Below are 12,658 nucleotides of genomic sequence, written 5' to 3'. Positions count from 1 at the left end.
TTGAAAAATGTTGAGGTTCCTTGACAAGATGATTTATCAGATAATTATGGAGAGAATTCTCAAAAGATGGCCTGTCAAGGTAATGAAGCCTATTAACCCCCACCTTCCAGTGGTATCTGTGTCCTCATTTTGAGGGCTCTGGGGCCCAGGTTCTTCCTAACATGAAGGGCTATTCCTGTGTTCTGCTATCTCATTCCAACTCCTCTCATCTCTACATAAAGTTATGCAACTTTAGGCTTTAAAAGACTTACCTAAAATATTTAAACTATGTTAATCACCCTAGGTGATTCTGATTCTGATGTTGATGCTATAGGAGTTTGGAGAAGGCCACTCAAAAAATTACTAAATCCAAGGTCTTTCCTCATTCTCTATTCCACTGAACTAATTGGTATTGTTGATTGCTCTGTCTTGAAATTCTCTGCTATCTGTGGCTCTCTGAATCTTGTTTAAATACCTGATCTCTCTTTCAGTGATACTTCTTCCTCTCCCTCTCTAAACCAGTATTGCCCAATTCTCATGGTTCAAAAATGATCTCACTGCTAATAATGCCCAGATTTGCATTTGCATCCCTAGTCTCAACTTCTAGTCCGTATGATTAGTTGCAAGTTCCTGTAAAATATATTATTATTTCAACATCAACATATCTCAGTAAGACTCAATCATAGACCCTCTCCTCTTTCACCTATGCCACAAAATATCCAACAACAGTTCCTGTTCTTAACACTGAAGAAATTGGATTTTTTTTCTCTATTTCTCTATAGAAAAGGCAATTTTGCAACTAGCTAGTCCGAAAAGTGAGTCTAACACAATAAGCATATGTTAAAAAATAAATTAGATAATCTTTCCCAGATAGTATATCCTCTGGAGATATCATAAATTGTCTTTTCAAAAAAAGCCTGAGCTTTAGACCAACTGCACTTCTAACCTTTCTAGTTCTTGTTGGTGGCTCTCATTAATCTATCACTTATTCTGTTAAAGAAGAGTAGAGAGTGAAAATAAATATAATTTCTCACCCAAAAAGTAGAGTTGCAGAACTTGTCCACCATAACTCCTGTAGCACTTCTGGAATGAATGTAGAATGGAATGTAGAACTTCTCTAGGACCTTGCTGTTTTTTCTTCACTCTTCCTCGGAGAAGGTGGATGGCAAGTAGCAATGTGTTATATCCCCCTCTGATGTTCTGATGTTGCAATTAAAGGCAGGTCTCCTGACCTTTCATCCCAACAATTTAATAGTTAACCTTGCCTGGAGACATGGTTACCTCATCCCAGTGGATAGGCATGTGACTGAGAATTGCCAGGTACTGTTGGACTCACAAATTCCCAAAGTTCCCAAAGACTCTATAATATGGCCATATATAAAAGGAGCCACTGGCAGAGCTGGCTGGCAATAGGAGTGTAGTATGCTTACTATCTTCTAAGGGACACAAACTACAAAAGGGCAGTGTCTTAGTTACTTTTCTCATTGCTGAGACAAAATACCTGACATCCAAAGTTAAAGGAGGAAAGGTTTATCTAGCTCACAGTTTGTAGAGGTTTCAGTTCCTAATCGGCTGGCTCCAAGGCAGGGTAGATGGCAAACAGGCATTGCAGACCAGAAGCAGTTCATGGCAGGCAGAAGATACCAAAACAAGCAAAAGATAACAACATCTCTTTATATCCCTTTTATCTTATCCAGGCTACTTAGGGTAGGTAGCACTCAAACCCTTAATCCTAGTGACCTTGATCCTAGCATTGCACCATGAATCAATCCCAATGTCACACACTTTAGATCCAGTCACCTCTGAAAAAGTCCCACCTTCAACTGCATGAGGCTTTAGGGGGACATTTAAACACAAGCCATAACGGGCAGCAACAATAAAAGGACATGTATTGTTAAACACACTGTTTCATTTTTTAAAAAGGTCTTGGAGTTTATAGAAATGGAAAATATCTACTTATCTGGATTTTTAATTAATATACAACCTAGCCAAGTGTGGTGTGCAAACCTATAATTTCAACACTCAGGAGGCTGAGCCAGGAGGATTGCCTGGGCAGTACAAGGCCAGCCTTGTCAACTAGGTGACTTAGTGAGACCATGTTTCAAATTAACCATAAAAAGGGCTGGTGATATTAGTCAATATAAAGGTCCTGGAGTAACCAGTACTGCAGAATGGAACTTTAAAAAGTTAATTTTTTTTCCTTTGAAGTCAAGTGGCTTCAAACTTCCTCAGAGGTAGGGCATAAATAGCTCCCCTACCTCTATACTGCCCAGAGGAATGGAAAGAATGTAAAGATCCTGGTACCAGGTGGTCAAGCCAAATTTCTTTCCTTTTTCATTCCCTGGGTCCATGAAGGGATAGAACTAGCCTGAAGATGTCTGTTGTTCCACTGTATTCCCTCCCTGACTGTTCCTGGTCATAAAAGACCCCAACATAACTGTGCAGTGTGAGATGGTGATTTGAGGCAAACGGGCTTGTCCACCTCCTAGGGGCTAGCTTTGAATACCTGTAAATCCTTTTATCTTTTCCCCAAATATATGGCCTCCTTTGATTTGGTTAGCATCAAATCAGTGAACATAAGTATATGAACCCAAGTAGCCAGTAACACTAAGTTCAATCTCAAATATCAAAAAAAAAAAAAAAATAGAACTTAAAACCATGATTAAAACTTGCATAAACTTTGTTTGAAAATGTCAGTATGAAAGCATATATATATGGCTTATGGGATTGTAAGTAATTTTTATTTTCCTTTTTGCTTGTCTATATTTTCTGATTTTTCTATAATTATCAGATATTATTTGTATAATAATATTTTAAAGCAATTATTGTGGTTAAAAATACATAACATAAAATTTATCATCTTAGTTATTTCATACTATACAATTCAGCAGTGTTAAATATATTCATACTTTTGTTCAACTAATCTCCAGAACTTTACATCTTATAAAACTGAAACTCTATGTCCATTAAACAAAAACTCCCTATTCTCCCTTCTCTCAAGTATAGCACATTATATTAATATAGGGCATCCTAAATTAATAACAAGACATGCCAAACATCATAATAAAGTATAAACACAATAATGTAGAAGCATTTTAGTTATCAACACAAATGCAAAAATAGTTTTGAAGTTATATATCAGAACTCACATATAATATCATATTTAAAATTATTAAAGATTAAGAAGTTATTAATGTTGTTAATATTATCATCAAAATGACACATCTCCCCCATAAAAAAATCCTGTAAAGAACTCAAGGATGTGAGAGAACTCAGGGAGAAACTTGAGTTCCTTATATATCCCAGCTATTAGTCCTGATTCAACTCTTTTAAAATTGTATTTATTTTTATTAGAACATGTTTACAGTACATAATAATTAATTCTTCATGGGGAGTTGGTGCATATACATAATGTATCTTAATTCATTTTTTTCCCATCTCTTTCCTCTCATTTACCTCTCTATTCCCTTCATCTCTTGGTCTCCTTCACTTTTGCAAAAGTTCAATCTCTCTGTTTCCTATTGCCAATCTTTCATTTTGCTCTTTATATTTTGTGTTTCTCAAATAAGAAAAACTGTGATATTTAAGCTTGTATGCCTGATTTATTTCATTTAATATTACGGTCTCATGGTACATCCGTTTTCCTACTGTAAGATCAGACCGAGGCACAATTGAAGCCACCAAGGCAGACAAAGTCTAAGCAACATGCAATGAGTTTATTGCCATCTGGGTGCAGATAGGCCAAGGATGAGAAGGCCACTAGCACTGACAGGAGGGTGCTCATGGTAGTATGGGGCATTTTAGGTAGGGGAGGGGGCACTGGTTGAGAGGGTGGAAAATTTTAGAGTCCCATGGGTGATGGGCCTGGAGCTGGCCAATAAACCGGGTGGTGGTGAGAGCAGCAGGGCAGCTGCTGGTTTTTTGTTATCTCTGTGCTCCTGTGGATGTGGGTAGCAGGTCTGCTCGGGCAGGGTCTGACTTGGGATGGGGGCTCTCACCTACAAATGATTCAATTTTCTTTATGGCAGAATAGTTCTCCTTTGTGTATAAATACCACATTTTATTTATCCATTTATCTGTTGATGGACACCTTACATTTGTAAAATAACTTAAAGTCCAGTGTTGGGGTGCCTCTGGCTTTGCTCTTGTACCTAGGAATTGTTTTTGCCATTCTGGGTCTCTTCTGGTCCCATATGAATTTCAGGATTGTTTTCTCTTTTTCTGTAAACTGTTAGTGTTTTGATTGAGATTGTGTTTAATACACACACACACACACACACACACACACATATTCTGGAACTATGGCCATTTTGACAATATTATTCTTGCTTATCCAGGAAGAGGGGACATATTTCCAATTTCTGATGTCCTCTTTAATCTCCTTTTTCAGAGTACTATAGTTTTCATTGTAGAGCTCTTTCACTTCCTTAGTTAGGTTAATTCCTTAGCACAGTATTTAATATTTCTTGATGGTATTGTGAATCATATTGTCTTTCTAATTTCTTTTTCAGTGAGTTCAATATTACACAGGAATACTACTGGTTTTTGTATGTTGATTTTGTATCCTGCTACAAAGCTGAATTTGGTTATTAACTCTGGGAGTATTCTGGTGGAATTTTTTGGATGTTCAATGTAGAGGATCGTGTCATCTGCAAATAATGATGATTTGACTTCTTCTTTTCCTATACATATCCCTTTTATTTCTTTCTCTTGCCTGATGGCTCTGGCTAATGTTTCAAGCACTATATTGAACAGGAGTAGTGATAGTGGATATCCTTGTTTTGTTCTTGATTGTTTTTTCAAGACAGTGTCTCACTATGTAGTCTAGGCTGGCTTTGAACTCACTGTGGAGCCTAGGCTATCCTCAAACTTGTAGAGATACTTCTACCTCAGACTCCTGAGTGCTGGGATTATAGGCGTGCACCACTTCACTTGGCTTTGTTCCTGATTTTAGCAGGGAAAGCTTTCAACTTTTCTCCATTTAATGATGTTGGCAATAGGTTTGTCATAAATGGCTTTTAACAGTACCATCACTCCCAGAACAGAGGAAGGGGCTTCTGGGCTGCTGTACCACCTCTCCCAGCACAGAGGAGGTGAGCCACACAGGCACCAACAGCACATTCCCCCACCCCCGTTGAAATGAGAAGACACGTAAACAAGTCTCAAAACCAGATTTCCAGATCACCTATAGCAACCACAAAGGGAAATGAAATGGAACACTCTGATAACCACCTGGACTCCCTGAACTGGCAACAAACGAGGATCTGGAAAAAATGAAATCAGAAATAATTTCTCACATAACAGCAGAGACTGTGCTCATAGTGCAAGACATGCTTAATAAATCTAGAGAGGAGCTGAGGAACACGATGGAATCCCAACAAAGGAAACAAATGGAATCCATAAATGGCATTTAACAGATTGAGATAAGGTCATTCTACACCTATTTTCTTTGGGGTTTTTTTTTGTCAATGTTGGATTTGATCAAAGGCATTTTGTGGAACTACTGAGATGATTATATGGGTTTTGTTATTGCTTCTGTTTATGTGACACATTACATTTATTTATTTGCATATGTTGAGCCATCCTTGCATCTCTGGAATGAAGCCTACTTGGTCATCTTTTTGATAATTTGTTCCGTTCTTTTTCCTAGTATCTTGTTGAGGATTTTTGTGTCTATGTTCATTAGAGAGATAGGGCTATAGTTGTTTATTTTGGTTGAATCTTTGTCTGATTTTGGAAAAAGGATAATGGTAGCCCCCAGGAATAACATTGGGAATACTCCTTCCCTTTCAATTTCATTAAAATGATTGGAGCATTGGCATTAGATCTTCCCTGAAGTTCTTGTGGAATTAACCAGTGCATCCATCTGGATCTGGGATTTTGTCCATTGGTAGGTTTTTATTACTGCTTCAATTTCATTGCCTGTCATTGGATTAGTCCAGGTGTCTATCTTCTTGGTAATTCTCTCTTTGGTAATTCTTACGTATCTAGGAATCTATCCATTTCTTCCAAATTCTTCAATTTTCTGGAAAACGGTTTTGCAAAGTAGTTGCTAATAATCTTCTGGATTTTGGGAGTGTCTGTTGTGATTTCACCTTTTTCATTCTTAATTATGTGAATTTGGGTGTTTTCTTTCCTTTTCTTTGTAAGATTGGCTAAGGATTTGTCTATTTCCTTTATTCTTTCAAAGAACCAGCTGCTCAATATATTGGTTTTTTTGTATGCTTTTTAAGTCTCAATTTCATTTATTTCTGCTCTGATCTTCATAATTTCCTTCCTTGTTCTAGCTTTGGGCTTGGATTATTTTTATTTTTCTAGGAAGTTTAAGTGCATCATGAAGCTATTTATTTGGACTCTGTTTTTGTGATGTGGACATTCACAACTATAAACTTCCCTCTTAGGATTGTTTTCATTGTGTCCCATAAGTTCTCATATGTTGTACTGGCATTATCATCGGATTCTAGAAATTGTCTAATTTCTTTGTTGATTTCTTCTGTGTCCCATTGATTATTCAAGAGGATATTGTTTAATTTCCATGTGTTTGCATAATCTATGTTTTCTTTTGCCATTGATTTTTAGTTTCATTGCACTGTAATGTGATAATATACAAGGGATAATTTTGATTCTTTTACATTTATTTAAACATGATTTGTCAGCCAGTTTGTGGTTTATTTTGGAGAAAGTTCCATATGCTGTTGAGAAGAGTGTGTATTCTGGTTTTTTTGGGTTGAACACTGTCAATATCTATTAAGTCCATTTGTTCAAAATGTGGCTCAACTCTGATACTTCTTTATCAACTTTTTGTCTAGTTGATCTATTTGTAACAGTGGGGTATTGACATTCCCCACTATAATTGTGTTGACTTTTATCTGATTTTGCATGTCTAGCAGTGTTTATTTCATGAAGTTGAGTATGTCAGTGTTTGGTGCATATATGTTTTTATATTGAGATTTTTTCCTGTTGAATTGCTTTCTTAACCAATATGTAGTGACTGCCTTTTTTTTTTTTTTTTTTTTTTTTTTTTGAGATAGGGTCTCAGTACGTAGTTCAGGGTGGCCTTGAAATCACTATGCAGCCCAGGCTGGCCTCGAACTCAAGGGAATCCTCCTGCCTCAGCTTCTCCAATGCTGGGATTACAGGCATGTGCCACCGTGTCTGGCCCATCTTTACTTCTTCTGATCACTTTTGGCTTGAAGTCCACTTATCTGAAAATAAGATAGCTACTCCTGAGACACGGGTTTCGCAGTTTGTCCAGGGAGGTCCTCAGGCTTCAAAATGATGCTCTCGGCACAACAATGCAATGGTGACTGCTTGGCCTGGGGCTGGTGCTCCTCCTGCGTCCTCTATGGAGTGCTGTGGGTCGTCTTTGGGCTAAGGCCCAACATGGGCTTTTACCGGTGCTTTCCACTTAGCTCCGGCGTCCACCCCTGAGGGTCCCTCCAATGGCCTTGCATCTGCCTGCTCCGGGCCTGAGTGGTCCGAGTGGTGGCCAGCCGGCTCAGGCCTCTGAGGTGGCCCAGCCCAGGAGTGTGCAGCTCAGAGCACTGGGGCTATGCACTGGGAAGCCAGGGCAGTGGTCCAAACCAGTAGGAGAAGCATTACAGTGGCACCTTCCCGCTGCAACTGCGGGCCCAGATGTGCGACCTGGTGCATGGCATGTTCATCTTCGGCTATGACAACTACATGGTACTCGTCTTTCCACAGGACTAGCTCAACTCCATCCACTGCTGCAGCTGGGGGCTGCACTGGGGGAACCCTTCACATTTGAACATCAATGACATACTATTCATTGACTCTTGTTGATGCATTGGATACACTTGCAATAATGGGAAATTCATCTGAGTTCCAGAAAGCAGTCAAGTTAATGATCAACACAGTTTCACTTGACAAAGATTCTACTGTTCGGGACTTTGAGGCTCTGGGAAGCCTTCTTTCTGCCCACAGAACAATAACTGACTCTAAGCAGGCCTTTGGTGACTATGATAATGAATTGTTGCACATGCTCATGACCCGGCTGTGTGGCTTCTCCCTGCTTTTGAGAACACCAAGATAGGGATCCCTTATCCTTGGGTGAATCTAAAGACAGGCATTCCTCCTGACAGCAATAATGAGACCTGCATGGCAGGAACTGGTTCTCTGTTGGTGGAATTTGGGATTCCACCTTTTAATGGGTGGCCAGGCAAGGAGTAAAAGCCCTCGAGAACTTTTGGAGCAATGATACAGGATTATTAGGCAATGTCGTGAATATCCAGATGGGACATTGGGTTGGAAAGCAGAGTGGCTTGGGTGCTGGGCTAGATTTCTTTCTATGAATAGCTTTTAAAGTCTTACATGCTCTTTGGAGAAAAAGAAGACCTAGAAATGTGTAATGCTGCATATCAGAGTATTCAAAACTACTTAAGAAGAGGGAGGGAAGCTTGAAATGAAGGAGGAGACCCCCCATTCTATGTCAATGTGAATATGTTCAGTGGGCACCTCATGAATACCTGGATCCACTCTCTGCAGGCATTCTTCCCTGGACTGCAGGATCTAGTAGGAGATGTGGAAGATGCTATCTGTCTTCATGGCTTTCATTATGCCATATAGAAACAATATGGAGGGCAGCTACAGGCCCCTGATGCTCTCTTCTACCCACTGAGGCCAAAATTAATAGAATCTACATATCTCCTCTACCAGGCACCCAAGAATCTCTTCCACCTCTGCATAGGAATGAATATTCTGCAGAGTCTGGAGAAGTACTCAAAAGTCAAATGTGGGTATGCCATATGGCATCATGTCATAGACAAGTCCAAAGAAGATCAGTTGGAGAGCTTCTTTCTCAGTGAGACCTGTAAATATTTATATCTGGTGTTTGATGAGGAGAATCCAGTATACAAATCTGGAACCAGGTACATGTTTACAACAGAGGGCCACATTTTATCTGTGGACAGACATCTTTGGGAATCTTTGGAAGGAATTCTTCTCTGAAGATGAAAAGTAGCAGCAGCAGATAATGTTTGTGCACAGGCCAAAATCTCAAGGGTTAAAAGTCATCAATTCCAGCTCCAATTGCAATAATGTTCCTGATAAGAGGAGATACTCCCTGCCCTTAAAGAGCATCTACATGTGACAGATTGACCAGATGGTTGGCTTGGTTTGATCTGCTCTCCTTTATCTGGTCTTATCATAAACCAGACCTAACTAACTGAACCCGGACCACAAAAATCCAGTCTGAAGTGGAAGAGGCAGAAGTCTGGCCATCCATGATGGCATAGGAATTTCTGTCCAGCTCGTCACCCATATCTAGTTAATTTTTACATACTTCGGTGTTTCCTTTCTGTTCAATAAAATGCTCTATTTTTCTTAAGGATATAAATAAATTAAATTTTTTTTTTAAAAAAAGATAGCTACTCCTGCTTGTTTTCAGTTTCTCATTGCATGGAATATTGTTTTTCACCCTTTGGTTTTCAGTCTATGAATTTCTTTCTTGATTAAATGTGTTTCTTTTATGCAACATACTGTTGCATTTTGTTTTTTGGTTCAGTCTGCTGATCTGTGTCTTTTAATTGGAGTATTAAGATAATTCACAATAAGGGTTATTACTGAAAGTTATTGACTTATTTCTGTCATTATATTATTTTCCTGTTCCTGTTCATCATCCCCCCACTTTTGGTTAACTGTTTATCTTGGCTAATGTATTCATTCTATTAGAGCTTTTGGTACTGTTAGCTTTATTGTCTTTCGCATATCCTTGAGCATTGTTTGGAGTGTTAGTTTAGTGATCATAAATTTCTTGAAGGTGCTCTTTGTCATAGAAAGACCTTATTTTTCCATCAATTTTGATAGATGATTTTGTAGGACATAGTCATCTGGGTTGCAAATTGTTTTCTTTTAAGGAAACACTTCACTCCAAATTCTTCTGGACTTTAAGATTAGTGTTGGGAAGTCTGCTGTAATTCTAATGGATTTGCCTTTATAAGCAATTTGTTGCCTTTTTTCTAACAGCTCTTAACATTCTGTCCTTGTGTTGAAGCTCTGGGATTTTGAATATGATCTATTGTGGACAGGTTATTTTATAATTGTGGCTATTTGGAGTTCTACATCCCTCACCAGTCTGTATGCTAAATTCTTTCCCCATGTTCAGAAAGTTTTCTATTATTTATGTAAACAGTTTTTGTTACATTTGCACTGTCTGATTTTCCACTAATTTCATTTAATCTTAGATTAGTCTTCTTTGTATCATCTACCACCTGTTGAATCCACTTTTCATATTCCCTTGTTTTTAAGATATCTCTTGTTTTTGAGGTATCTCTGAATAATTGATCACTGACATCGGCCCTATGTTCTAGTGCTAATATTCTGCCTTTACACTGGTCACTTCTGCTGTCCATACTTTGAATAGAAATTTTAATCTGCTGGATTTTTGCCTGGTGCCCTTTCATGGACTCTAATTCTTTGCTAAATTGATCATTTGTGTTTTGTGACATTTTGTTTATCTCAGCTACATTTTTATTATTGTCTTCTCTAAATTTGTTGATCATTTTGTTGTCATTCTGTATCATCTTTGAGGTTGCTTTGCACTTTATTGATATTTTTATCTCTTCTTTTATAACTTCAAATAATCCTGCTGTGTGACTTTTGATTTCCTGCCTTTTACTGTTCCATGGGGAGTTGGAATTTTTTGGAGGCATTTTGTTGCCTTGTGTTCTCATGATTCTATTGATTTTTAGTGTGTTTGTGCTAAGGTTTGTGGGTTGATTATAGTGGGAAGACTTTGTTGCTAGTATGAAGACATCTTTAGTTAGTGTCTGCTGTTCAGTGATGCATTCTGGGCATGACTAATGACAGGCCTTTGCCTCTGTTCCAAAATCCAACTACCTCTGTTAATTTGGGAGAACAGGCTGCAGTGTAATTGGCCCAGCACCTAGTTCTTTGGGAATGATCCACAGTACTGTTGATGACAAAAGGAAATCCAGATATTGGTATCCACAGAAAACCAATTAATAGAAACAACTAACAATAAAGTCAGCAACAGTAATAGTGTTGAAGACAAACTGAATGTTGACATACCCTAACAATCAATAATGTGCCACTCTTAACCTTAGAAAAGGGCTCTATAATTACAGTTAGGCAAACCAATATTGGCATACAGTAAATGATACATTAAATATAACAACTATACCTCCTTTAATTTTAGTTAAGTATTCAACAGCAATGACATATAGGTAATCATTTAAAGACTAATAAAGTTTAATGGTTATACTAGTAAAGACAGGGGGTGGGGAATGGGAGAATAAAAGAAGTAAAATTTGAAAAATTAATCAATGAAAGATTAGAAGGTGAAAAGAAAAATGAGGTAAAAGATCCTATTAAAGAGAAAAAATTAAAAGAATTAAATACAGGTAATAGAAAAAATACAAAGAAAACAATGAGAGACCCAGGTCTGGCCACACCCTACCAAGGTCCCAAGTCGCTCAGAACACGCCGAATCCCCCCGCTGCAGACAGGCAAGTCTGTGCATGCCCTACCGAGGTCCTGAGTTGCAGGGAACATGCCAAATCAGCCCGCTGCAGACAGGCAGGTCTGTGCGTGCCCTACCGAGGTCCCAAGTCCCGTGGAAGATGCTGAATCACCCCACTGCAGAAAGGCAGCCACCTGGTTCCACACTACAAAGACGTAGAGGACACCAGACCACCAGATCATGGTACTGAGTCCCACTGCTCCCGGCCCAGAGGTAGGGGCTTCTGAGCCGCCGTCCCACTGCTCCTGGTGCAGAGGAAGGGGCTTCCCAGTCACCATCCCTCACACTGCTCCCAGCCCAGAGGAAAGGGCTTTTGGGCCACTTTCTGTCCTGCTGCTCCTGGCCCAGAGGGAGGGGCTTCTGAGCCACCATCCCACTGCTCCTGGTCCAGAGGAAGGGGCTTCTCGGCCACCATCTCTCCCACTGCTCCCAGCCCACAGGAAAGGGCTTTTGGGTCACCATCCCTACTGCTGCTCCTGGCCCCTGTCCCACCTCTCCCAGCTCAGAGGAGGTAATCCATGCAGGCACTAACAGCCCCCCACCCCAGTCGAAATGAGAAAACACATAAATGAGTCTCAAAACCAGACTTCAAGATCACCTACAGCAACCCCGAAGGGAAATGAGATGGAACACTCTGATACTCAACCACCTGGACCCACTGAACTGGCAACAAAAGGGGATCTGGAAAAAATGAAATCAGAAATAATTTCTCAGATAAAAGGAGAAATTGTGCCCCTAGTGCAAGACATGATTAATAAATCTAGAGAGAAGCTCAGGAACATGATGGAATCCCAACATAAGAAACAAATGGAATCCATAAAACAGATGCAAATAGATTTCCAGGACACAAAAAACTCCACTGAAAGTCTACACAGCAGAATGAGTCAATGTGAGGACAGAATTTCAGATATAGAAGATAAGATTGCAATTACTGACCAGGAAAAGAAAAATTGCTTCAAAATTATAAGGGAACATGAGAAATCAATCCAGCACCTGCTAGATGATGCAAAGAAGAATAACATAAGACTGATTCGAGTCAATGAAGAAACAGGAGAGAGTGCAGATGACATAAAAAAATCTCTTCACAGAAATAATGGCAGAAAACTTCCCAAGCAGGGGAAAAGAGCTTGACATACAGATAAGTGAGGCATATAGGACTCCAAATAGCCTTGATCAAAA

General features: G+C 39.2%; 1 protein-coding gene and 1 pseudogene across 1 annotated transcript in view; one reads left to right on the top strand and one right to left on the bottom strand.

The window, feature by feature from the left end:
* The window catches only part of Abcc2 (ATP binding cassette subfamily C member 2), an 86,571-nt gene extending 85,382 nt beyond the window's left edge, over positions 1-1,189 (bottom strand). Inside the window, exon 1 of the mRNA XM_004838651.4 lies at positions 1,014-1,189. Within this exon, the coding sequence (XP_004838708.2) occupies positions 1,014-1,046 (33 nt within the window). The 5' untranslated portion in view covers positions 1,047-1,189. The remainder of the gene's footprint in view (positions 1-1,013) is intronic.
* Positions 1,190-7,274: 6,085 nt separating this feature from the next.
* LOC101715750 (ER degradation-enhancing alpha-mannosidase-like protein 1 pseudogene) lies at positions 7,275-9,118 on the top strand (annotated as a pseudogene).
* Positions 9,119-12,658: the final 3,540 nt, after the last annotated feature.

Source organism: Heterocephalus glaber, unplaced genomic scaffold (assembly GCF_053883595.1).
Source record: "Heterocephalus glaber isolate CG9 unplaced genomic scaffold, H.glaber_assembly_v1.0 deba00001497, whole genome shotgun sequence".
NCBI classification, from domain to species: domain Eukaryota; kingdom Metazoa; phylum Chordata; class Mammalia; order Rodentia; family Bathyergidae; genus Heterocephalus; species Heterocephalus glaber.
Note: the sequence above shows the minus strand (reverse complement) of the source record. Positions and strands in the feature narration are given on the sequence as shown.